This window comes from Heptranchias perlo, chromosome 1 (assembly GCF_035084215.1).
Source record: "Heptranchias perlo isolate sHepPer1 chromosome 1, sHepPer1.hap1, whole genome shotgun sequence".
NCBI classification, from domain to species: domain Eukaryota; kingdom Metazoa; phylum Chordata; class Chondrichthyes; order Hexanchiformes; family Hexanchidae; genus Heptranchias; species Heptranchias perlo.
The window spans coordinates 89,293,222-89,318,525 of NC_090325.1; the positions used below are offsets into that span (position 1 = coordinate 89,293,222).

The following is a 25,304-nucleotide window of genomic DNA, read 5'->3' on the forward strand; positions in this document are numbered from 1 at the left end:
CATCCATTATGTTATTTGCAAGGGAAAATTTGAGCTGTAACATGGTATACTTACACCAGAGTCTTTAAAAACAGGCATAAGTGTAAGTATAAACAAAGCAAAATGTTTTACAAGTCAAATTGCTCCTTTGATTTCTCCAGAGGATTACTGTTTTAGAAGGCTGATTAAGCATTTAAAGAGCATGTGTTGAGTGCAATGTGTATTGGATTTATGTCAGGGTTAGTAGTAGGAGTTTAGCAGGAGATAATGGGGCTGATTTTCATGTACTAGTGTATGACAGGTCTAAATGGTTAACAACTAAGGGGAAATCTCAACAAAATGGTCACATTAATAGCATTCAAATTTTCTGGATCAAAAATTTGCATAATTATTGACAGCTCCAGGTACAGATGTAGATGGGCATAGGGAGCACACTAGTAGTGGAAGTGGAAAATTGCTTGTAGGTGAAATTTAAAAAGATGCAGATAATTAAATGGAAGTGGCTGAATAGGGCGACAAAAACTCTTACAGCCTATGAAAGACTGAAAGGGCATCTGAATACACTGGCAGCCTTTGCCAACACTAAAGGGGAAGAAGACAAAGAAGTAATAGGGAAAAAAGAAACCTGAGTCTGTAGGTAAGTGATAGCAGCCCAGCACCTGACTTCATGTTTAATGTCTGCTAAGGTGAAGATAGTACTGCATGAGGTGGGTGCAGGGAGGGTTGCTCTCTGTACCAATCGCTAGCGCCATCCACATAAGTCAGTAAAGAAAGAAATAACTTGCATTTATATAGCGCCTTTCAAGATCTCAGGATGTCCCAAAGTGCTTAGCAATCAATGAAATACTTTTGAAGTATGGCCACTGTTGTAATGTAGGAAACACAGCAGCCAATTTGTGCACAGCAAGGTCCCACAAATGGCAATGAGATAATGACCAGACAATCTGTTTTAGTGATGTTGGTTGAGGGATAAACATTGGACAAGACACCGGGAAGAACTCCTCTGCTCTTCTTCATAATAGTTCTGTGGGATCTTTTATGTCCACCTGAGAGGGCAGGCGGGACCTTGGTTTAACATCTCATTTGAAAGACGGCAGCTCCAACAGTGCAGCACTCCCTCAGTACTGCACTGGAGTGTCAGCCTGGATTATGTGCTGCCTGTACTGCAGCATGCCTGGAAGATAAGTGGAAGCTTTATGCTGCATGGTAGTTGCAGGTGTCCTAGCAGCAGACGGTACAGTTCTGCAGCTGGCTCTCCATTGATCTGGATCCTATGAATATAATTCCCCAATGTCAGGTAGGCATGATAATGCCTATGAATCTTAGCAGGTGTGGCCAACCTGGCTTCAGTGACTGATGATGACCCAGGCATGCCTTTGTTCATGCAGTACCATTGCAAGCATGACATATTGTGACTGAGGAGTTTCTGAAGAGCCATACAACATTATGATTAGTCAGGCATTCACATATTTTAGTGGTGCCATCAGGCCTGCTGTCCCAGGAAGAAGAACCTCCAGATGCACTGATTGTCAGAAACGAAGTCTGGTCAACTTTGCATGTATACCAGCATTTGGGCACAGAGCACCTCTCATACCATGTGACCTATCTGCCATCCTTGCGTTGCACCTCCCCTTCTTCCAAACAAGTCAGGGAAGGCAATTCTCACTGGGAAATCCATTGGTACCAAAAACCATACTGGAGCAAAAAAAATATATCATTTGGCCAGCATAAAAATGTGAAGAAAACATTGCATAAATAACCTTAAAATTGTTGAATAAATTTTCTTGCTTTAAACTCAGTCCTTTAAACTTACTAGTATATACAGCTCAGTGCCGAGAAACTCTGGATGGCCATTGTATAAGGGCAGGATTTGCACCTGGAGGTGACCCAGCGTGATGGCCGTAAAATGAGGTGGCAAATGAAATTGCCTCATTTCCCTGATGTAATATTATTATTAAGACTCTCCCGCCCGTTTCAGATGGGAGCTTCTTGCTCTCACCCCGGCCTACCAGAAATCCCCGTCACGCTCACAAAGGTCGAAGACCTGGCATTACACATCTCCATCCCTTTTCTCGTGCAATTATACGCGATGAGCTTGTGCAGGCGGGGCAATTATGACATGAAAATTGGCCCCATTGTGTCCATTGGATCCTTGAAGATGCAGTTTGTTGGTGGGGATACAGCTCTTTATCTCACATTCATCTCAGCTGTTTCCTATAAAATTATTCCATCGCTGAGCAGTGTGGATATTGACAATTCTGTTACTGTTTGATGAACCTCTGCAAGGAACCTAGCTGGAATTCAGTGTCCTTACTGATAGCAAACATGCACTGCCTCACACTGTATATATCAACAGAATATTTCTCATCTCCCTTTCAATCCTAATGGTGCTAACTGTCCTTAGGCAAAAAGAGCATTATTTATATTCTAATAGTTGTTATTCAAAAATTATACTGCAGTTTTTTAACATTACTTTTAAACAATAAACAATTAAATGACAGAAACACTATGGGGGAGACCTTCAGAGTGTTGGTAAAATCTTTGCCCAATCTTCATTGTGAATAACATTGTGGGTCCAAATAATATATTTATGATTTTTCTAGAAACACTGAACTGAAATAGTGAGGCAATCTTCACAAGCACATTTACAATGTAGCTACACAACAACCAAGGAATTCTTACCCCAACCCTCAAAATTGGGTAGAAAACTGACCTCTGTGCAGTTTTCCACCAATCCAATTTAGTGGATTATTAGGGAACAGATTCAACATATTCAGAGGATTGGTTGGTTACTTACCAGGACCTCACCACCCAATTGTAGTAAAACGTCCCAAGGTGCTTCATAGGCGCATTATCAGATAAACACTGACACTGAGCCAAAGATGGAGACATTAGCCAGCTAACCAAATGCTTGGTCAAAGAGGTAGGTTTTAAGGAGCGTCTTAAAGGAGGTGGAGGAGGAGAGGCTTGTGGAGGGAATTCCTGAGCTTCGGACTTAGACGGTTGAAGGCACAGCTGCCAATGGTGGGATGAAGGAAGTGGGGGATGCCGAAAAGACCAGAATTGGAGGAACGCAGAGTTCTCGGAGGGTTGTAGGGAGGCGGTGGTTACAGAGATAGGGAATGGTGAGACCACTGGAGGATTTAAACATGAGGATGAAAGGTTTAAAATTGAGGGGTTGATGGATTTCTCTCCACTTCCAGCAGGACTGCCATTGCCCACTCCTTCCTTGCCTGCTGTATGTAAATGGCAGCAAGGGGTGGTGCCTGGGATCGCAGAAGATTTTCTTGCTTCCCACCACGATTATCACTGCTTCCTGGGGTTGTCAAATGGTAGGGCCCAGGAGGTGGCGATGAATACTCAAATGGAGGAAGAGGGCCTTGTAGCAGCCTCCTCTCCATCGGCTGGTGAGATTTAAATGAGGTCTGACAATTAAAATAGCCCAAGCCTTATTTCTGGAGCAGCGGGTGAGTGTCTAACTCACATTACTATCCAACTGCCCAAAATCTGCCCAGAGTTAAAATCGGGACTAAGATATCAAATTGTTGCAATTGAAGATAGCTAGAAGAAACAAAGTTTAAACTAACAAATCAACATCAACTACACATATGTTTCATGTGTAATTTTAAAAAAGATAGCAATTACTGCATTGTGAATGGCCGATACTCACACACTGGTACATTTCCTGTGATTCTTTTTGAGTAATTGATTTAGCCTGGAACCAGTACCTGCAGGCCTCCTATGCCCAGTTGTGATATTGGCCATTTAATGCAGGAAGAACTAATTTGGTTAACTTCCAATCATGTCAAACTAAAGAGATCATGTCCATTATCCACTTTTGCTGCCGTTGTGTTTCGCCTATTTCCAGATAAGGTGTATTTCGGCTAAGGTTTTGCTGAAGAAAATAAACCTCAGTGTGGAATGAGTTTAACGATGGCCTCTGTTCCGACAGGAAGCAGACCAAACACAGCCAAACTCAACAAGGACCACATTGCAGCTAATATCTGCAGTACTGCAGTCATCTTATCAATGAGTGTGTATTATATTGCACTCATAGGGTTGGACACAAAAGTTTTGTAACTTAAAGCCAAAATACAAGAACTAAGTGTAATGGTGTTATTTGAGGACAACTGATATAAAACCATTAGCAGTGTGAAGTCGTGGTTTAACTTTAAATCTAACTTAATTGTCAAAATTTGAAGTAAAATCCAAGACAACAAATCAATGTGCATTTTGGCTGAATAAAGTAAACAAGATATTTAGTGCCCTGGATGGAACATTTTTGGAAAGCATTTATTCCATTAAATGTGTTGAGTTTTATCGTGGACATATTTAGCAAATGTTGTACAAATTGAGCATGTTTAATTCACGTCAATATCACCCAGACCTCATGTACATCCTGGTGCAGAGGTAAGAGGAGAAAATGGCAGTGAATTTCCTCACGGTTGGCAGCGTACTTACCATGCAGGAATGGTGCAGGAGATTTTTTTAGTGAGGAAATTCAGGTGGAAGCTGTTTCCATCACCTATGTGCCTTTACAACGCTCTATGGAGGAGGTATGGCATTCCCTATGTGAATACCATTCTAAGTCATTACCATGGAGGAAGAGGAGAAGCAGCACAGGATAGAGCAGAGGAGAGTCAGGTACCATTAAAGAATGATTCAGCCCACTCGGTATTAGCTCCCTCCAAAGAATATACTTGCAGCACAGGTCACATGAGGACCTCACTGAGGAGCTCTGTGTAAGGAGAGTGCGCTTCAACGAAGAGGCAATAGGGCATCTCTGTGACCAGCTGCATGAAGACCTGCAGCCATGGTCATTTCCCCTCCCTGCTCTCTCTTTCTGTGGCTGTGAGGATAAACATCGCCCTCAATTTGTACGGCACAGGATCATTTCAGGCAACCCTGAGGAATCTCTGCAACATCAGCCACGGAGCAGATCGGGCATTTATGTGTCACTGATACCCTTTACAGCAGAGCAAGCTAATACATAACATTTGGAATCACAGCAAGGCAACAGAGAGAAAAAGCTATTCAGTTTCAAGGGCATGCTAGCTTCTCCAAGGTCCGGGGTGCAATTGATGATGCATCTATTGCATGGAGGGTGGCCACAGAACACCCATTCAACTACCTCAACACAAAGGGATTCCACTCTCCCAATGTATAGATAGTTTGTGACAGCAATCAGAGGATACTTCATGTCAAAGCCTAATATGCAGGAAGTTACCATGATGCCTTCATCCTGTGTTGTTTTGCCTTCCCTGACCTTTTCAGAGAACAGAGTCAGACCCCAATTAGAATGCCCCAAACAGCAGCAGGGGAGGACCACAATGAGGCACATGCAGCTACCAGGCTGGTTATCGAGAGGACCATCAGGGTGCTCAAAGAACATTTTTGCTGCCTGGGCAGGTCAAGATGGGATCTGCAGTATGCTCCAAATCACGTGTCAGAATAGTGATAGCCTGCTGTACCCTTCACAACTCTGCCATTCAGGAAGGGCTGCACTTGGACATAACTGAGGAGGAGGCCCTGGCTTTAGTGGATCCAGAACTGCATGGAGCAGACCATCAGGATGGTGCGTACTCTGACTGCTGCAAGGAGCGCCAGAGGACAAATCCTCTCTGATGTCTCCTCCTCTGTCTAACTCAGTCCACCTTGGACACAACAGCCTGACCTCCTTCTCCCCCACTTGCAAATAAAGAGACATTTCCTCAATCCACCATCCATTCTTTCACATCAAAACACATCAGCCCTCTTTGTCCTGAGATGACTGTGCATGTAACAATCACTTGAGTGAATAAGTCAGCACCAAATGAATGCCCTTTACTGCATGACTGTAATTTTCATTAATAACAATGTGCTATGTCAGTGCATGGTATATTTTAATACAATAATTGTGAAGTGCAAACAGGCAATCAACTTACTCCTTCCTAACATTGTGCCTCACATACGTGTTTGCTTTTGCCTTTCTATCATCTGTTCTAATGCTCCTTCTAACTACCACCTGAAGGCCTGAATAGTAGGTTTTGGTGAGTTGCTTATGCTGTACAAAAGGGTCATGAAACTGAGGTGGTCCTCATTTCATGGCAGCTGGCTCTTGGCATGGAACTGCTACTGGCTGCATCTCTGGAGGGTGGTTTCACTTACCACGGTCCACTGGCATGTGGTGCTCCAAGGGGGAAGGCTGGAGGGCTGGCATGTGCTGCCATCCTGGGAGATGGCTGTAATATGCAACCTCAGCTCCTGACTGGCTTCACAACCATCAATAACTTCCTCCTCCTGTGCCCCCGTTGCTGTAGTGGATCTGCAGGAAAGGAGGATAGAAGCCAAGAATGGGTTAGCATTACTCCCTTGGAATCAAGGAGACACAGAAGGGGGTGGAAGGGTGTTGTTGTGTGGTGCTAGTGTGACAGTATAGACGTGTAGTCAGTAATCTAGAACAAGCAAGTTGCCACTGACCTCACCACCTCCCGCAGCAAGAGCTGAGTGAGAAGGCCATATTTAAATATTTTTTCCTAAATAAATTCCAGATTCTTCTTCGAGGTTTTAAACTATGATGCCAGGCTGGAGCCCCCAGGTCAGCTGCACTTCCACCAGGCATTCTGGCCACCGATCCTGCCCCTGCTGCCTGAAAGGCCGGGAGTGTGGCATTTCTGATCTTCAGAGTATCCAATCGCTCTTACACAGCTGCCTTGGTAAGGGGTGGCTGGAGGCTCCACTCTTTACAATGACAACTGGTCGCAGCCTACATTCTGGCTCCTCCTGTCGACTCTTGCCGAAGTTATGGCCGGAGTATGTTGGAAGTGGTATGGATTTTCAACATTATAGTTGACTGATATGCATTATGTACTATCCCATTGTAATGGTTGGTTTTCAATTGATAACATAAGTGTAATATGAAGGGTTGGAATGCAGATCAATGTAGTCATTTCAGCAGGGCCACACAGAAAAAGCTCACACTGAGAAATTATGACCTGGCATTTCCTCGGAGCTGCCCCCACTCCTCTGTTATAACGTCACCTGAAGTGTGGTGGAAATCCCATTTACACACATAAAGGCAGTTCCTGCCACACTTACAGTAAAGTCACCGTGAGAGTAGCTCTGAGGAAATTCTGTACCTAATTAGCCGAGATACAAATGCCACCAATACACCACTTCAAACCCATCATGCAGTATCCTGTGTCAATGTCATGAAATCAACACATGTTTGCACATTGGCTTGGACCTGTCTGGTGAGTGTATTTAAACGTACATGTTGGATTCTCTGGGAACAACTGTACATTAACTAAGCAGCTAAGGAAAGTGCCAAGCCTGTTCAACAACTGTCAGCAGACAGCAGCAATCACAATTTTACACATAAATAAGTAAACAGCAAGAAGACAAATCAAACTTTAATCTTAATCCACAATTAATATCTCCCCAATCCCCAAATGCAATGCCTGTGGGACTGAATGACATACATGGCTAGATACTGATCTTTTACCTCGAATCCAGCCCAACCGATGCGTTTAATTAGTTAGTTAGAGTCTCCTATACGTAAGTGGCTCATGAGGCAACCCATTTCTTCCAGTGCTTTCTGTCCAGAGCAAGATATTTGACTCCATTGGAGTATCATCTTGCCTGACATCCAGCAGATCGTGGTTCTCCGCAGTTGATGTTTATATTTGCAAGTCTGTAATGGACTCACCTTGTCTCTGAGGCATTTCCACAATGAGAGGCATTTTTGTGTGGACGGGACATTAGCCTGACTCACAACCCTTAACAGGAGGACTGCTGGGCTGCCTTTAGTCTAGCTCCTACTTTTTGACCTGTCTGGCTTGGGTGGTCCTACCAGGAGTTATATTCCTGCCAACATGGCTCTCAAGGTCATAGGAAAACACAAGCTTTCCTGCCGCTTCAGGATGTAGTCCCTAAGGAAGGACCAACAGCTTTAGGGTCCCAGGTGAAATGAGTTTGGACAGACTCGATCCAATTCTTGGTGAGAATGGGTCACAGCATAAAACGTCCCTTAATTTGGCACAAATTGGCAATCTCACTTAGAGTGGCAAAAGGATGGCTGGTGTGAGAAACGTAAATTTTACATGGGTACAGTAGCATTGTTGGGCACAGGATAGGCTGCTTTACTCTGTATTAAAACTATAACAGCGACTACACTACAAAAAATATTTTCATTAGTGAAGCACTATGGGACATCCTGAGAATGTGAAAGGCGCTCTATAAACGCAAGTTCTTTCTCTCTCAAACTATAATATATATCTGGTCTAGGGAATGTTTGGTGCTCGAAATGGGAACATACTTCAATTCTTATTGCTTATTTCCCTTATACTGAGGCGCAGATTGAATTAACCATAAGAATGCAGGTGTAGCATTGCTCTAAAGCAGCCAACATAAATCTAACAGCATCTGAGGCCCCAAATGATGTTGCTAAGTGCTATGTAGTTACACGGACAAGAAGAGCACTTATATATCTGTTACATCTCTTCATTCTTTGTGGATTCAGCAGCACCTGTGAAAAACAGATCAAGAACTCATGGGTTGCTGTTATAGTGTTAGATGGAATGTTGTCTGGAGTGGGGTTCCAACCCTTCACCTTCTGACTCAGAGGCAAGAATGCTACCACTCAGCCAAAGGTTCAGTCCCATTTTCATATCAAACAAGGTAAAATAAAGGAATATTGTTAACTGGGAAAGGGAACATTTCAATTTTTTATTGATTGTCAGCATCAAATTTTCCCAAGTCAGATATAGGCCTGAGCGAGATGCTGAGTAAAATTCTAACAACCCCAATAACATATCTTAATTCTAATTCCAACTTCAGAAGAGCACCCGGGTACGGTAGCATAGTGGTTATGTTACTGGGCTAGTAATCCAGAGGCCTGGACTAAAATCCAGAGTCATGAGTTCAAATCCTGCCACGGCAGCTGGCGAATTTAAATTCAATTAATTAATTAAATTCAATTAATTAAAATAAAATCTGGAATTTAAATACTAGTATCAGTAATGATGGCCATGAAACGACCGGATTGTTGTAAAAACCCATCTGGTTCACTAATGTCCTTCAGGGAAGGAAACCTGCCGCCCTTACCCGGTCTGGCCTACATGTGACTCCAGACCCACAGCAATGTGGTTGATTCTTAATTGCCCTCTGAAATGGCCGAGCAAGCCACTCAGTTGTAAAATCTCGCTACGAAAAGTCATAATAAGAATAAAACCGGACGGACCACTAGGCACTGGACACGACAACGGCAAAACACCAAGCCCAGTCGACCCTGCAAGGTCCTCCTTACTAACATCTGGGGACTTGTGCCAAAATTTGTCCCACAGACTAGTCAAGCAACAGCCTGACACAGCCATACTCACAGAATCATATCTTTCAGCCAACGTCCCAGACTCTTCCATCACCATCCCTGGGTATGTCCTGTCCCACCGGCAGGACAGACCCACCAGAGGTGGCGGTACAGTGATATACAGTCAGGAGGGAGTGGCCCTGGGAGTCCTCAACATTGACTCTGGACCCCATGAAATCTCATGGCATCAGGTCAAACATGGGCAAGGAAACCTCCTGCTGATCACCACCTACCGTCCTCCCTCAGCTGATGAATCAGTCCTCCTCCATGTTAAACACCACTTGGAGGAAGCACTGAGGGTAGCAAGGGCACAAAATGTACTCTGGGTGGAGGACTTCAATGTCCATCACCAAGAGTGGCTCGGTAGCACCACCACTGACCGAGCTGGCCGAGTCCTGAAGGACATAGCTGCTAGACTGGGCCTGCGGCAGGTGGTGAGCGAACCAACACGAGGGAAAAACTTACTTGACCTCGTCCTCACCAATCTACCTGTCGCAAATGCATCTGTCCATGACAGTATTGGTAGGAGTGACCACCGCACAGTCCTCATGGAGATGAAATCCCGTCTTCGCACTGAGGACACCATCCAACGTGTTGTGTGGCACTACCACCGTGCTAAATGGGATAGATTCAGAACAGATCGAGCAGCTCAAAACTGGGCATCCATGAGGCGCTGTGGGCCATCAGCAGCAGCAGAATTGTATTCCAGCACAATCTGTAACATCATGGCCCGGCATATTCCTCACTCTACCATTACCAACAAGCCAGGGGATCAACCCTGGTTCAATGAGGAGTGTAGAAGAGCATGCCAGGAGCAGCACCAGGCGTACCTAAAAATGAGGTGCCAACCTGGTGAAGCGACAACTCAGGACTACATGCTATAGACAGAGCTAAGCGATTCCACAACCAACGGATCAGATCAAAGCTCTGCAGTCCTGCCACATCCAGTCGTGAATGGTGGTGGACAATTAAACAACTAACGGGAGGAGGAGGCTCTGCAAACATCCCCATTCTCAATGATGGCGGAGTCCAGCACATGAGTGCAAAAGACAAGGCTGAAGTGTTTGCAACCATCTTCAGCCAGAAGTGCCGAGTGGATAATCCATCTCAGCCTCCTCCCGATATCCCCACCATCACGGAAGCCAGTCTTCGGCCAATTTGATTCGCTCCACGTGATATCAAGAAACGGCTGAGTGCACTGGATACAGCAAAGGCTATGGGCCCCGACAACATCCCAGCTGTAGTGCTGAAGACTTGTGCTCCAGAACTGGCTGCGCCTCTCGCCAAGCTGTTCCAGTACAGCTACAACACTGGCATCCACCCGACAATGTGGAAAATTGCCCAGGTATGTCCTGTCCACAAAAAGCAGGACAAATCCAATCCGGCCAATTACCGCCCCATCAGTCTACTCTCAATCATCAGCAAAATGATGGAAGGTGTCGTCGACAGCGCTATCAAGCGGCACTTACTCACCAATAACTTGCTCGCCGATGCTCAGTTTGGGTTCCGCCAGGACCACTCGGCTCCAGACCTCATTACAGCCTTGGTCCAAACATGGACAAAAGAGCTGAATTCCAGAGGTGAGGTGAGAGTGACTGCCCTTGACATCAAGGCAGCATTTGACCGAGTGTGGCACCAAGGAGCCCTAGTAAAATTGAAGTCAATGGGAATCAGGGGGAAAACTCTCCAGTGGCTGGAGTCATACCTAGCACAAAGGAAGATGGTAGTGGTTGTTGGAGGCCAATCATCTCAGCCCCAGGGCATTGCTGCAGGAGTTCCTCAGGGCAGTGTCCTAGGCCCAACCATCTTCAGCTGCTTCATCAATGACCTTCCCTCCATCATAAGGTCAGAAATGGGGATGTTCGCTGATGACTGCACAGTGTTCAGTTCCATTCGCAACCCCTCAGATAATGAAGCAGTCCAAGCCTGCATGCAGCAAGACCTAGACAACATCCAGGCTTGGGCTCATAAGTGGCAAGTAACATTCACGCCAGATAAGTGCCAGGCAATGGCCATCTCCAACAAGAGAGAGTCTAACCACCTCCCCTTGACATTCAACGGCATTACCATCGCCGAATCCCCCACCATCAACATCCTGGGGGTCACCATTGACCAGAAACTTAACTGGACCAGCCATATAAATACTGTGGCTACGAGAGCAGGTCAGAGGCTGGGTATTCTGCGGCGAGTGACTCACCTCCTGACTCCCCAAAGCCTTTCCACCATCTACAAGGCACAAGTCAGGAGTGTGATGGAATACTCTCCACTTGCCTGGATGAGTGCAGCTCCAACAACACTCAAGAAGCTCGACACCATCCAAGATAAAGCAGCCCGCTTGATTGGCACCCCATCCACCACCCTAAACATTCACTCCCTTCACCACCGGCGCACTGTGGCTGCAGTGTGCACCATCCACAGGATGCACTGCCGCAACTCGCCAAGGCTTCTTCGACAGCACCTCCCAAACCCGCGACCTCTACCACCTAGAAGGACAAGGGCAGCAGGCGCATGGGAACAATACCACCTGCACGTTCCCCTCCAAGTCACACACCATCCCGACTTGGAAATATATCGCCGTTCCTTCATTGTCGCTGGGTCAAAATCCTGGAACTCCCTTCCTAACAGCACTGTGGGAGAACCGTCACCAAACGGACTGCAGCGGTTCAAGAAGACGGCTCACCACCACCTTCTTGAGGGCAATTAGGGATGGGCAATAAATGCCAGCCTTGCCAGCGACGCCCACATCCCGTGAACGAATAAAAAAAAAAAAATCCTCGAATATACCAGTGCATTAACTAAAAACATTTGCACACCCTTGAATAGCCTTTTGCCTAATATATCTGGCCTATATCACACAATACTGTGATGTGATGGCTCAGGTTGGATTATTCTTTAATATGAGCACTATTTTTGGAAATTTTGAGACAGTTGGTGATAGCACATCAAAATTAGGTGCTGAACTGGAAGGTTGGATCTGTTGCCACAAAATAGAGACTTCTGAATACAGAGGCATTTAATAATGATAAAACAATTCTTTTCTAAATGGAGTATTGGGATCAGTATGAATTTCACTTCAAACAACGTGCTCCTCTTTCTTAGATGTCATACTCTTTGAAGTACTCAGCACCCATGAAGACCAGCGCCTGAGTAATCGGTTTGTCATTCAAAGGCATTAGAGAAGGCCACAAAGAACAAAGCTGTCTCACAGAAGTATATTTAAAGGCTAGGTTTCCAAGGAATCATCTGTACTGCCAATTGATGACCTTGAGGTCTGCTGTATAATCAGTGCTTGGTTTGAGATTAGTGCCGTGGATTTCTGGCTTCATGTACAACTCAATAATACTTTACTCTGTAAGCAGGTGACACTCTGATATTAGCTGCAACAATCAGTTGATTAAGCAACATGTAGTTCTGGAGAAACTCGCATGAATAGACTGGGTCAATTGTAGTGACAGGCTCAGGTGACACTGACACCTTCATGTAAATAGAACCAAGGTCAGATTGTATGCAAACCAAAGTTCTGATTTTACTTGGAGATTTTAGCATAAAAACTGTACTGAAGTTCATCATATTTAGCTTCAACTAGATACTACAGAAATATACAATTCATGTTCTGCAGTTGTATATTTATGTTTGTGCTCATAATTTTTTTTAAATTACAATGTGTAATGCCTGTGGGCATACGCTATGTTTCATTTTTCAGCTGGCATAAATTAACAATGACACCTAACCCCCTCCCCCACATACAGGTGTTCAGGTACTTGTATAAATATTAATTACTTAAGGATGTTTGTCTCTCAAACATGGCCTTTAGCTCTCATATGTAGCCATTACAAATGCTTCCCTGTTGGTTCAGCTGGTTATGTAAGGAATAGCTGAGTGATACAGGCTTGGAAGATCTTGCTTTCATTTCCTGGTCTGTATTTACTTGCAAGGATATTTGCTCCTGATAACTATTTGTTGAACTCTTTTAAAACTGCTTGTGTGAATGTTGGATGAGAACAGCTCAGCTGTGAAGAACCTTACAATCTTCCATCATGGTTTAGACTCACCTGTAAAGCATAGCCATTTGGGTATGTTGCAGGAGGGTGTCCAGTACGCTGGAGCTACTCCTTATCGTGCAGTTAACACCTTGAGGAGAAGCGGAGGGAAGAAAATTGATCACAAAAGAAGAAAAACACTAACTTTTGTATGTCTGGATGTCAATAATGTCTATTTTTCTGCTTTCTTATTGATTATGCCTCTGCAATGGATGAGTTTCTCTACTTTGGTTATTCTATAACCAATCACATGCCACAAAAATGACCAATCAAATTCTACCCAAAAAAAAAATGCAGTTATTACAACAACAAAAAATGTATTTATATTGCACCTTTAACGTAGTAAAATGTCCCAAGGCCTTTCTCAGGAGCGATCTTCAAACAAAATTTGACACTGAGCCACATAAGGAATTATTAGGACAGGCGACCAAAAGCTTGGTCAAAGAGGAAGGTTTTAAGAAGCATCTTAAAGGAGGAGTCAGAGGTAGAGAGGTGGAGAGGTTTAGGGAAGGAATTCCAGAGCTTAGGGCCTAGACAGGTGAAGGTCACGGCTGCCAATGGTGGAACGATTAAAATCGGGGATGCGCAAGAGGCAAGAATTGGAGTACCGCAGAGATCTTGATGGGTTGTAGGGCTAGAGGAGGTTACAGAGATAGGGTGGGGCAAGGCCATGGAGGGATTTGAACACAAGGATGAGAATTTTAAAACTGAGACGTTCCCAGACTGGGAGCTAATGTAGGTCAGCGAGCACAGGGGTGATGGGAGAATGGGACTTGGTGCGAGTTATGATACGAGCAGCAGAGTTTTGGATGAGCTCAAGTTTATGGAGGGTGGAAGATGGGAGGCTGGCCAGGAGAGCATTCAAATAGTCATGTCTAGATGTAACAAAGGCATGGATGAGAGTTACAGCAGCAGATGAGCTGAGGCAGGGGTGGAGATGGGTGATGTTACGGAGGTGGAAGTAGGTGGTCTTGGTGATGGAGCGGATATGTGGACGGATGCTCATCTCAGGGTCAAATAGGACTCCAAGGTTGTGAACGGTCTGATTCAGCTTCAGACAGTGGCCAGGGACAGGGATGGAGTCGATGGCTAAGGAACAGTGTTTGTGACGGGGACCAAAGACAATGGCTTCGATCTTCCCTGTATTTAGTTGGAGGAAAATTTTGCTCATCCATTCGGACAAGCTGTGTGACAAATCAGTGGAAGGGTTGAGGGAGATGGTGGTGAGGTGGAGCTGGGTATCGTCAGTGTACATGTGGAACCTAATATTGTGTTTTCGGATGATGGTGCTGAGGGGCAGCATGTAGATGAGAAATAGAAGGGGGCCAAGGATAGATCCTTGGGGGACTCCAGAGGTAACAGTGCAGGAGTAGGAAGAGAAGCCATTGCAGATGATTCTATGGCTACGACTGGATAGATAAGAATGGAACCAGGTGAGCCCAGTCACACTCAGCTGGATGACGGAGGAGAGGGGTTAGAGGAGGATGGGGGGTCAACCATGTCAAAGGCTGCAGACAGGTCAAGAAGGATGAGGAGAGATAGTTTACCACAGTCACAGTCGCATAGGATGTCATTTGTGATTTTGTTTCAGTACCGTGGCAGGGGCGGAAACCTGATTAGAGGGATTCAAACATGGAGTTGTGGGAAAGATGGGCACAGATTTGGGAGGCGACAACACATTCAAGGGCTTTGGAGAGTAAAAGGAGGTTGGAGATGGGGCTGTAGTTTGCAAGGACAGAGGGGTCAAGGGTGGATTTTTTGAGGAGGGGGAACAAATTTAAAGGGGAGGGGGACATTACCTGAGGTGAGGGAACTGTTAACAATATCAGCAAACATGGGGGCCAGGAAGGGAAGTTAGGTGGTCAACAGTTTGGTGGGAATTGGGTCGAGGGAGCAGGAGGTGGGTCTCATGGTCAAGCTGAGCTCGGACAGGGCATGAGGGAAGATAGGAGAGAAACCAGAGAAAGGTGTGAGTTCAGAGCCAGGGCAGGGGGAACCGTAGGGGAAGTTTGGCTTGGTGAGCTATGAGAAGGGAGGGAAGCAGCAGAGGCAGCTGAACGGATGGTCTCAATCTATGTGACAAAGTAGTCCATGAGCTCCTCGCATTTGTTGTTGGAGGTGAGGGAGGCAGGGGAGAGGGGTTTAAGAAGATGGTTTGTAGTGGAGAAGAGAAGCTGGGGTTATCTTTGCATTCCAGGATGATTCTGGAACAGTGAGCAGTTTTGGCAGAGGAGAGCAGGACCCGATAGTGCTGTATGTGGTCCAGCCAGATCTGGCGATGAATGGCTAATCCAGTTGTCTGCCATAAACATTCAAGTCTGCATCCCCCAGATTTAAGGGAGCGGAGGTGAGGACTATGCCAGGGGGAATGACCAAGGTGAGAAAGATTAATGGTTTTAATGGGGACAAAGGCATCAAAAGTGGACGTGAGGGTGAGATTGAGCAGTTCGGTAGCTGCAGAATTGTCGTGGTGAATGGAGGGCCAAAGGCTAGAGAGTTGGGAATTTGAAAGTGCCTTTGCAAGTGACTTGGGGAAGAGTTTTTTCCAGGTGCAAACAAGGAAGGAAGTGGGGAATGGGAGAGGGAAGGGGCTGTGGGTGGAGAGGGATACAAGGAAGTGGTCAGAGATGGCATTGTCCGTGATTGACATGATGGGAGTAGAGAGGCCATGTGAGATGGCAAGGTCAAGGGGGTGGCCATGAATATGGGTAGGGGAGTTTATATGGAGAGACAGATTAAGGGAGGATAGGAGGGCAGTGAACTCAGAGGAGAGAGCATGATGAGTTGAGATGGAGGTTGAAATCACAGAGGGTGAGTTACCATGTCAATTCGTACCAGTGTCCGGCTCAGTGGAAGACTATTGATAACTGATGGCTTGATAATAATTGATAATCAGTTGGATTTTATTATATTGGTAAATGTTGTGAATTGTGAGGCAAGTGGATTATGATTAGCTCCTTAATCAGATTTTTTCTTGAGAAATATAACCTTGGACCTGGAGAAGCCTAGAACTCAATGTATCATTAGGAAGAGGTAGAAAAATTTATGAGAAACTCATTATAAAGAGTAATAACTGGGGTTAGGGAGACAGATTAATTTACGTATGTATATTATTAATTATTTTTTAAAAAAAGTTGTGCATGAGATATACTAAATAATAATATAGGTATTTAAATAAAGAACAATATGATTTTCTCTGCCGCCCTCCACACTCCCCTCCATTGTGACCTCGGCCCCCTCTCTGATCACCGCTGGCACCCACTCCCCCGATTGCCGCCACTACCTTCCCTGATCCCGGTCTCTACTCGCCCAACCCCCCCATTACTTACCCTTCCCGATCCTGCTTCCCTCCCTTCTGATTTCCCCCTCTCCTGGTCACCCCTACTCCCATTCCCCTTTAAAGATTTACCTGAGGGCTTTTGGTGGCGTCCCAATGGCCAGATCTTCGAGTCCTCTTCTCCAGTGAAATGTCTGGGGGCGCCCATTAGGTGTCCGCAGCTCGCCGGCATGATGATAATGAGGCCCTAAGCCCAATATTTCAGGCACGGGGATCGTTCCCTGCATCCCCTGTGCTCTCGCTTTTGGGCCCTTGTGTATTTATATTCATTCTGATGAGGAAAGCTGAACACAGTAAACCTTAACATGATGTCATAATTTTGTCTCCAATACACATCTTTCAGTACAATTGCTCATAGGCTCCCACATCCCTGGGATATTGGGGGAGCAGGATGGAGGTACACTGCAGTGAGGGAATTATGGTCACATTCAAATCTTCCAGGCACTGGAAAGCTGCATATCAGGTCATTGTGGCTCCCTAGAGCATGGGGAATTTCAATCCACTGAGTTAACCACAAATAAGTCAGGTCAAGTCATCAGATTAGTAGATTTGCAAGTTAAGTTAATGCATTTACTGAGCCACTTTTTGGCTTAAAAATCAGAACCTTGATTCCAATTCTGGATCTGTTCTAAGACTAAATGGGGAGAAGCTGAACACTGACTGCAAATACCCTGGAAAAATGCAAAACATTATTTGGAAAAGCAATAGGTTTTAATGTTGAATACTGGTTTTGAATATATTTCACAAATAATGTGTTTACACTTGCAGTATTAAATGCTGGTTGAATCTACAGTTAAATCTGCAGGTGCAGTGGAGTCTGGGCACTTGCTGATACTTTTCATAAAATAAGTGCAAAAATGGAAAATCAGGTCATTACTTTGCTCAGGGACAGGGTGGCCCAGTTAACTGCATTTGCAGTTTGAAATGTCCTGCACGCTGAGAAGCTGCAATGATTGATCAGTTTACTCCCTAGGGTGCAGGAAATTTGAATCCATTGATTTAACTGCAAGGAAGTACAAGCAGGTGGAGCAAGGAGCTTGCCAAGTTCATGAGCAAAGCAAACAGAATAATCTTACATTGGAAATGTGCCAATTATGTTATTACTTTGTCAAAGGTTTTTTGAAAGGAATATTCCACGATAGGGTTGTGCAATGACTTTGTCTTAGAGATTTTCTAACTGTAACACAACTACTATTAACGGAGGTAGGAATTAAGGCCATTTAAATTTGATAATGAAGGGCTAACATTTTAAGTAAGTAGAGTTTGTACAATGGCCAAGAGGAGAGTGTAAATAACATAAGAAAAAGTAAATCTGGGAAAGTAAACAAATTGAAAGGGATAAACAATATCAGAAAATGTAGAGACTGTTCTCCAAAGTGCCTTTACTTGAGTGGTCAGAATAAGAAGGTCGATTTTCCTTATTACAACACTTTGAGATAGCTAAATTCCCAGGCACTGTGGAGTGCAAAAGAGGCTGGACAGCTGCTACATTATTTAAATTAATAGATGGAAAATTGGGTGATCTCTGGACGGGCATGTGATCCTCCCTGCCTGAGTTTTCTTTCTACTCCACCATGGCAATGCTTTACGCCCAGGCCTTAAAGATGAAAATCCATCCCTATGAGTTTATGTTTAACATAAAGTGAGGTAACAGAATCAGAATTAGTGAAAGTGGGACAAAATTGTGTCTTGATCCAACGTATCATGGACACAACCGGGGAAAGTCACATTTAGACCTGCGCTGGGAATTTCTTCCCAACCGGCCATTGTAATTTCGCTGGAAGATTGGCGATTCCACTGCAGAAATCGAGTTTCCGCTGATCTTCCACTGAGGTTTTGGAGGCCAATCAGGAAAACTCCCTGAGGAAATTCCTAATACCAGTTCTTAAAAGTGATCTAGAGATCATCCATAATATAGAAATAATGGAACTGCGATAGACCCATGACTACAATATAATTAGTTTTCAGATTATATGGTAATCACATCATTAAGGACCAAGAGAAAACACATATATATGAGTTTAGAAAGAAAACTTCAAAAGAATAAGAAATGGATTAAAATTATTTCAATGAAAAGTCTTACTTAAAGATATCTCAGTTAAGGCAATGAAACACTTTAAGAAACTATTATGTTGAGTTTGCAAGATTATACGGAAGAAAACTAAGTGTGAGGTAAAGAAACGGTCACTGAAATGGGTGAATAGATCAATTAAATGGGAATAAGAAAGAAAACAAACTATAAAAGGTCTCTGAGGGGTGGGACCCTGACTGGGAAGAATATAAGAATTAGTTGAAACAGGAAAAACAGGATATTAGAGGTGAAAAGAAAAGCCTAGAAATAAATATGGCTAAGGATATTAAGCACAAATACTAAAAAGGTCTTTCAGCATTATTACAGTAAAAGAACAGTCAGGGAATAAGTTGGAAATCTAAGAGATAAAAGCGGTAGTAAAATTAAAGATGATAACATAGTTGAATATCTTAATAAGAAACAGCCTGCCAAGACCTCCAAGGGTAGAAATTTAACATAAACGAGTCAGATCTCTGTTAGAGGAGCAAAGAGAAAAATTTGGTCTGAGCTCATTAGATGTCTGTACCGTAGTATTACCAATGAGTAATTTCTATACTCATGGCTGCTTTGAAGATTTTACAGATAAAGTAGATAGTGGAAATCCCTGTGATATATTTTATTTGGACTTTCAGAGAGCTGTTAATAAAGTTCCTTATGAAATACCTCTAACTAAATTAAAAGCCACAGCACTGGATAAGAAGCTGGTTAAAAAAAAATCAGAATCCGAGAGTACTTGTCAAAAGTTTAATGGTAAATGTTGAGCAGAATGGCAAATGTTGAGTGGTCAGTCCTAGTACCCATGTTGTTTCTAATCTAAATAAATGACCTGGATCGCTAAACTAACTGCAACTTTATTAAATTTTCTGACAACACTATAATAGGAAGAGCAGTTGAGACATAGAATGCAGCTAAAGATTTACAAAAGGATTTAGATTGGTTGTGTAATTAGGCAGACAAATAGCAAATTAAATTTAACACTAATATAAATGTAAAGTATTGCATATAGGTCAAAAAATGTGGATCATTATATGCCCCAAGACTCCCGCCATCTCCCCTTCAGTCCTCTGTGCAAGGGACCTGATCCAATAAATATTAAAAAGAATTTCTGACTAATTCTTCAGGAGTGCAGGCCTACGGTGAGTTAAGATGGCACCAGGCTCTTTGAGATACAGCAGGTAAGTGTGTTGTGGTGTGTACTTTCTCCTCCAGCTTTTGTCAGAATGTTAAAATGCATTGATGTCTCACCAAAAGTTTCCTTTGCTTTCTGAAGACTTCCTGATGGCTTACGCCTCATGCTCTGGTGGTTCTAGAAGGATGGCATCAAGAGGCCAGCCAAGATAAGAAAACAGTGACCTTTCCAATTTCACTTTGGCACCACTGCTCACACTCAGTTCTTAAATGAAATGACAAGACTTTATTCCTATTGCACTGTGGCTCAATGGATCTAGAACTCTTGCACCTGGAATCTGTGTTTGTAACTCCCCTCACAAGCCCTTCTTGCATGGGGCCTCTGTCAACTCCAACTTCTGATGTTACAGCATTCCTCTAGTACTTGTCCTTCCAGTTACATCAGCTGTCTGCTGCCACCTGGGAGATTCCTTTCAGATGCGTACCATCACTTATTGCATCTTAATATTGTTCCACGACAAACTGGCGCACAATGCCCAGGAGAGGTAGGCCATCGACCCTATATATATGGGAGCTTAGAGACTTTGAAGTCCAGGTTGTTGAGCTCCAGGGAATGCAAGTGTCAGTGGAAGTTGGCAAATGCCAAGCATGGCAGCCACATAACGTGGCAGTGTGCATGTTTTATACCCTTAAGTGAGTTGCAACGACTCATAGGTGGTTCCACAACACACTCCACAGGAAGCTTGAATCGGCCCACCCAGTGATACTGATTTGTATCACAAGTGTAGATGAGTGGACACAGGGTTCCAAATGCTGCCTGCTGATGTATAATGCAGAGAGTTGGCTATGTTTAGATCACATGACCTATTAATGATAGTCATAGTCAGAATATCAAAAAAAATCATTTTAAGTTCCTTGCAGATAATGTGCAACTTGCAGCCATCACATGCATTAATATTTATCAGCACTATAAAACTCATGGAGATATTGAAACAAACTTTAAGTTACATAGAGGATACTCAGTAGAAATTGTGCAATACAGAGACTAGTCTACAATTAACAAAACCGCAATAATTTAATTAGGGCTTTCAAAACTCCAAAATTTTTCAGGTTTTTCCATTAACTTTTTCTGAGGGCGCTTTTTTCTAATCTTTTTGATTTAACAATTTCCCCAGTAAGTACTATTGTGACTTTTAGAATAGCAACTGAGAGTTATTAATATCACGGCAATTGAGCTGTCTATAAGATAGAAGAGCCTTTGTGTTTGTTTCCGGCTGATGAAGAGTGACTGATTCCTAAAACATCATTAAAGATCAGCTTCTCGGCTGCTGTCCATATTGGAAATTCTTCTGGACCATTTCAACCTGTGTAAAATGCTGTATAACGTGTCTCTGGGCACGAGGAGCACTGTACCAATGAAAGCTGTTATTGATTGTAACAACAACAAAAGGCTGGCATTTATGATCTGATAAAACTTTGTTATAAAAACAACATGGCAGCATCATTATGTAATGAGTCCTGTTCCAGCCCTATTCAGAATGTATAAAACATTTTTTGCTTTATTTTGCTTTTGTTTAGCTAAAGTATCTGTAACCTGGAAGTAAATCATTAATACTATTCCCCAAGTACGGGGGAATTTTAAAAAATTCATTCTCGTGATGTGGGCATCGCTCGCAAGGCCGGAATTCATTTCCCATCCCTAGTTGCCCTGAGATGGTGGTGATGGGCCATCTTCTGTTTGATATATCTGAGTGACTTGCTAGGCCACTTCAGAGGACAGGTAAGAGTCAATCACATTGATGTGGGACTGGTGTCACATATAGGCCAGACCAGGTAAGGACAGCAGGTTTGCTTCCCTGAAGGACATCAGTGAACTGGTTGGGTTTTTACGACAATACAACAATACCAGCTTTTTATTTCCAGATTTTTTAAAACTGATTTCAAATTCTCAAACTGCCATGGTGGGATTTGAACTCACAGATTACTAGTCCAGGGCTCTGGATTACTAGTCCAGCAACATAACTACATTATCATATCCACTATTTGCCACTGTAAATGGCCTCAGCACACTCAGCATCTGTATCCCAGAAGGTAGTGCAGGATAGGGAGGAAATTATTGTACTGAACTGTGCCTTGTAAACAGAAACCATATCCCCATAACTGCCAACACTGGATGAATTCTGGACATGAGATTTTTAGTCACAAACCATATACCCGAGGTATTGCTTCAGGCCATAAATATAACAATGCTTAAAAATGGCAAGCTATGTCTATGATGGATACTGAACAGGAAACAAACCAGTTGCAAAACTTTAAGCAAACAAGTTGGGCCTATATGAAAGGTGACTTAAAGGGACAGTGGCAGTGTGGATACAAAATTGGCTAAGAGACAGAAAGCAGAAAGTAGTGTTGAACTGTTGTTTTTCAGACTGGAGGGAAGTATACAGTGGTGTTCCCCAGGGGTCGGTTTTAGGACCATTGCTCTTTTTGATATATATTAATGACCTGGACTTGGGTATACAGGGTATAATTTCAAAGTTTGCAGATGACACAAAACTGGGAAATGTAGTAAACAATGTGGAGGCTAGTAACAGACTTCAGGAGGACATAGACAGACTGGTGAAGTGGGCAGTCACACGGCAGATGAAATTTAACACAGAGAAGTGTGAAGTGAACATTTTGATAGGAAAAATGAGGAGAGACAATATAAACTAAATGGTACAATTTTAAAGGGGGTGCAGGAACAAAGAAACCTGGGGTGTATGTACACAAATCTTTGAAGGTGGCAGGACAACTTGAGAAGGCTGTTAAAAAAGCATATGGGATCCTGGGCATTATTAATAGAGGTGTAGAATACAAAAGCAAGGAAGTTATATTAAACCTTTATAAAACACTGGTTAGGCCTCAGCTGGAGAATTGTGTTCAAATCTGGGCACCACAATTTAGGAAGGATATCAAGGCCTTAGATAGGGTGCAGAAGAGATTTACTAGAATGTACCAGGGATGCGGGACTTCAGTTACATGGAGAGACTGGAGAAGCTGGGGTTGTTCTCCTTAAAGCAGAGAAGGTCAAGAGGAGATTTGATAGAGGTGTTCATTTTGATAGAGTAAATAAGGAGAAACTGTTTCCAATGGCATAGGGTCGATAACCAAAGGACACAGATTTAAGGTGATTGGCAAAACCAGAGGCGACATGAGGAAACATTTTTTTATGCTGTGAGTTGTTATGATCTGGAATGCACTGCCTGAAAGGGTGGTGGAAACAGATTCAATAATAACTTTCAAAAGGGAATTGGATAAAGTCTTGAAGTGAAAAAACTTACAAGGCTACGGGGAAAGAGCAGGGGAGTGGGACTAATTGGTTAACTCTTTCAAAGAACTGGTACTGGCACAATGGGCTGAATGGCCTCCTTCTTTGCTGTAACATACTATGATACTATGATACAGTAAAATCTATTCTCTTAAAAATTATAAATCTGTAATATTGTAGATTGATCCAATGTTGATGTTGTGATTGCCTTTTCAAAATTAAAGTGCCACCCAATCATTTATGATAGCAAAATCATATAATGGTCCCAATATTTACGGGGACGTGGGTAGGGAATGGTGGGGGGGCGGGTGTAGCGGCCAGGAAACTGGGAAATGCAGGTAATGCGGAGGTCCTGCCGAATTTAACAGCAGGACCTCTTTTGAATTATTTTTCTCCCTTTTTCCGGGATTGAGAATCTGGCTGTCGGGCGGGAGGACTGAACTGGAAGGAAGCAGCGGGGAGTGGACAGGAGGGAGGGAGGGAAGAGATCGCAGGTCGGGGGTGAAGGGGGGAGATCGTTGGTGGGGGGGTGGGTTTTCAGATATTGGGGGTCGGCCGATCGTGGCAGGTTTGCTTATGGGGCCAGGGAAAGCGCTCTGGTTCCTCCTGGTTCACCAGCGATGCTGGAAAAACACTTACCCGCTGGATCCAGTCGTTCTTGCCTCCATTTAGCTGTCGGGTTTCTCAAGCCCTGGGAAACCCGACCTGCAGCCATTAAATGTAAAAAATCTGCTAAAATCTGAGGCACATAGCCTCATTAACATATTTAAATTACTGACCCACCTCTGGAGAGCAGGTTACTCACCTGTTCCTTTAATCCGCCTCCTTTAAAAGCAGATTTTTGAAATTTTAACCTACCCCCCATCACTGTCCTGCTTGTCATAAGGGTTTGAAATTCCCTCAATGATTTTGGAAGGGATACCAGTATGGGGACCAATGATGACTCAGTTGTCCCTGAAACAGGCTGAGAAAGACCCTTAAAGAATTGCAAGAAGTAACTCACTGTACTGGTAATTAGGTGCATTATTTACTTATGACACATTATGAAAATGGTTAAAAAGAAAATGTCAGATATAGAAGGGAGATTAGAAAGGCTAAGAAGGAATATGAGAGAAAATCTGAAAAAAGTATATAAAAGGGCAATAAAAAGGCTTTATATAGACATATTAGTAGCACAGCGATAGTCAAGTTAGGGAAAGGGTTGCTAAGAGTTGAAACTTATATTAGATAGTGAAGGAATGGCAGATGTATTAAATAAGTACTTTGCCTCAGTTTTTATCTAAGAAGTGGATTTTAAAAAAAATTCATTCTTGGGATGTGAGCGTCGCTGGCAAGGCCAGCATTTATAATGCATCCTTAGTTGCCCTGATACAACTGAGTGGCTTGCTAGATCACTTCAGAGGGCAGTTAAGAGTCAACCACATTGGTGTGGGTCTCGAGTTACATAGAGGCCAGACCAGGTAAGATGGCGGGTTTCTTTCCCTAAAGGACATTAGTGAACCAGATGGGTTTTTACGACAATCCGACAGCATTATGGGCACTTTTACAGATTTTTTTTTAAACTGAATTAAAATTCTCAAACTACTATGGTGGGATTTGAACTCGCAGTTTCTGGACCACTAGTCTAGTGACATAACTATTATACTACATACCCATGAGAGTGTAAAATGACTAGAGGTGGGTGTAGAGCAGTTAATGGAAATTATTACTCAAAAAGAGATGGTACTGAAGATGTTAATTAAACCTAAGGTAAACAAATCACAGGGACCTTATTGTTTACCGTTGAGGATCCTAAGAAACAGCAGTGGCTCTGAATATAATTTTTCAAAATTCTATGGAGGGGAAAATTGTGCCAGAGGACTGGAGGGTGAAAATTGTGACCCCCTCCTTACAAAAAGAGATAGGGATAAGATGGGAAATTATGGGCCAGTTAATTTCACATTAGTTGTTGTTAAACTGTTAAGGGACAATTTTCCGAGTTTGCGCTGCCTACAGGGAGCATTAGCTGTTGGTCGCACATTTCAGGAAAGAGTGGGTGCACTGTCCATAATGTGCCATCGAATGGATGGAAAATCATGGACAACAGGCCCAGC

General features: G+C 43.5%; 1 protein-coding gene across 6 annotated transcripts in view; it reads left to right on the forward strand.

The window, feature by feature from the left end:
• The window catches only part of LOC137333828 (BTB/POZ domain-containing protein KCTD8-like), a 247,316-nt gene that overhangs the window by 70,851 nt on the left and 151,161 nt on the right, over positions 1-25,304 (forward strand). Inside the window, exon 2 of one of the 6 annotated variants that reach the window (XM_067998356.1) lies at positions 2,497-2,505. The exons of 4 other annotated variants lie outside the window; for them this stretch is intronic. In XM_067998356.1, the coding sequence (XP_067854457.1) occupies positions 2,497-2,505 (9 nt within the window). Of the gene's footprint in view, positions 1-2,496; positions 2,506-15,210; positions 15,234-25,304 lie in introns of all 6 variants that reach the window. One more of the 6 variants, XM_067998597.1, reaches the window with a different exon arrangement.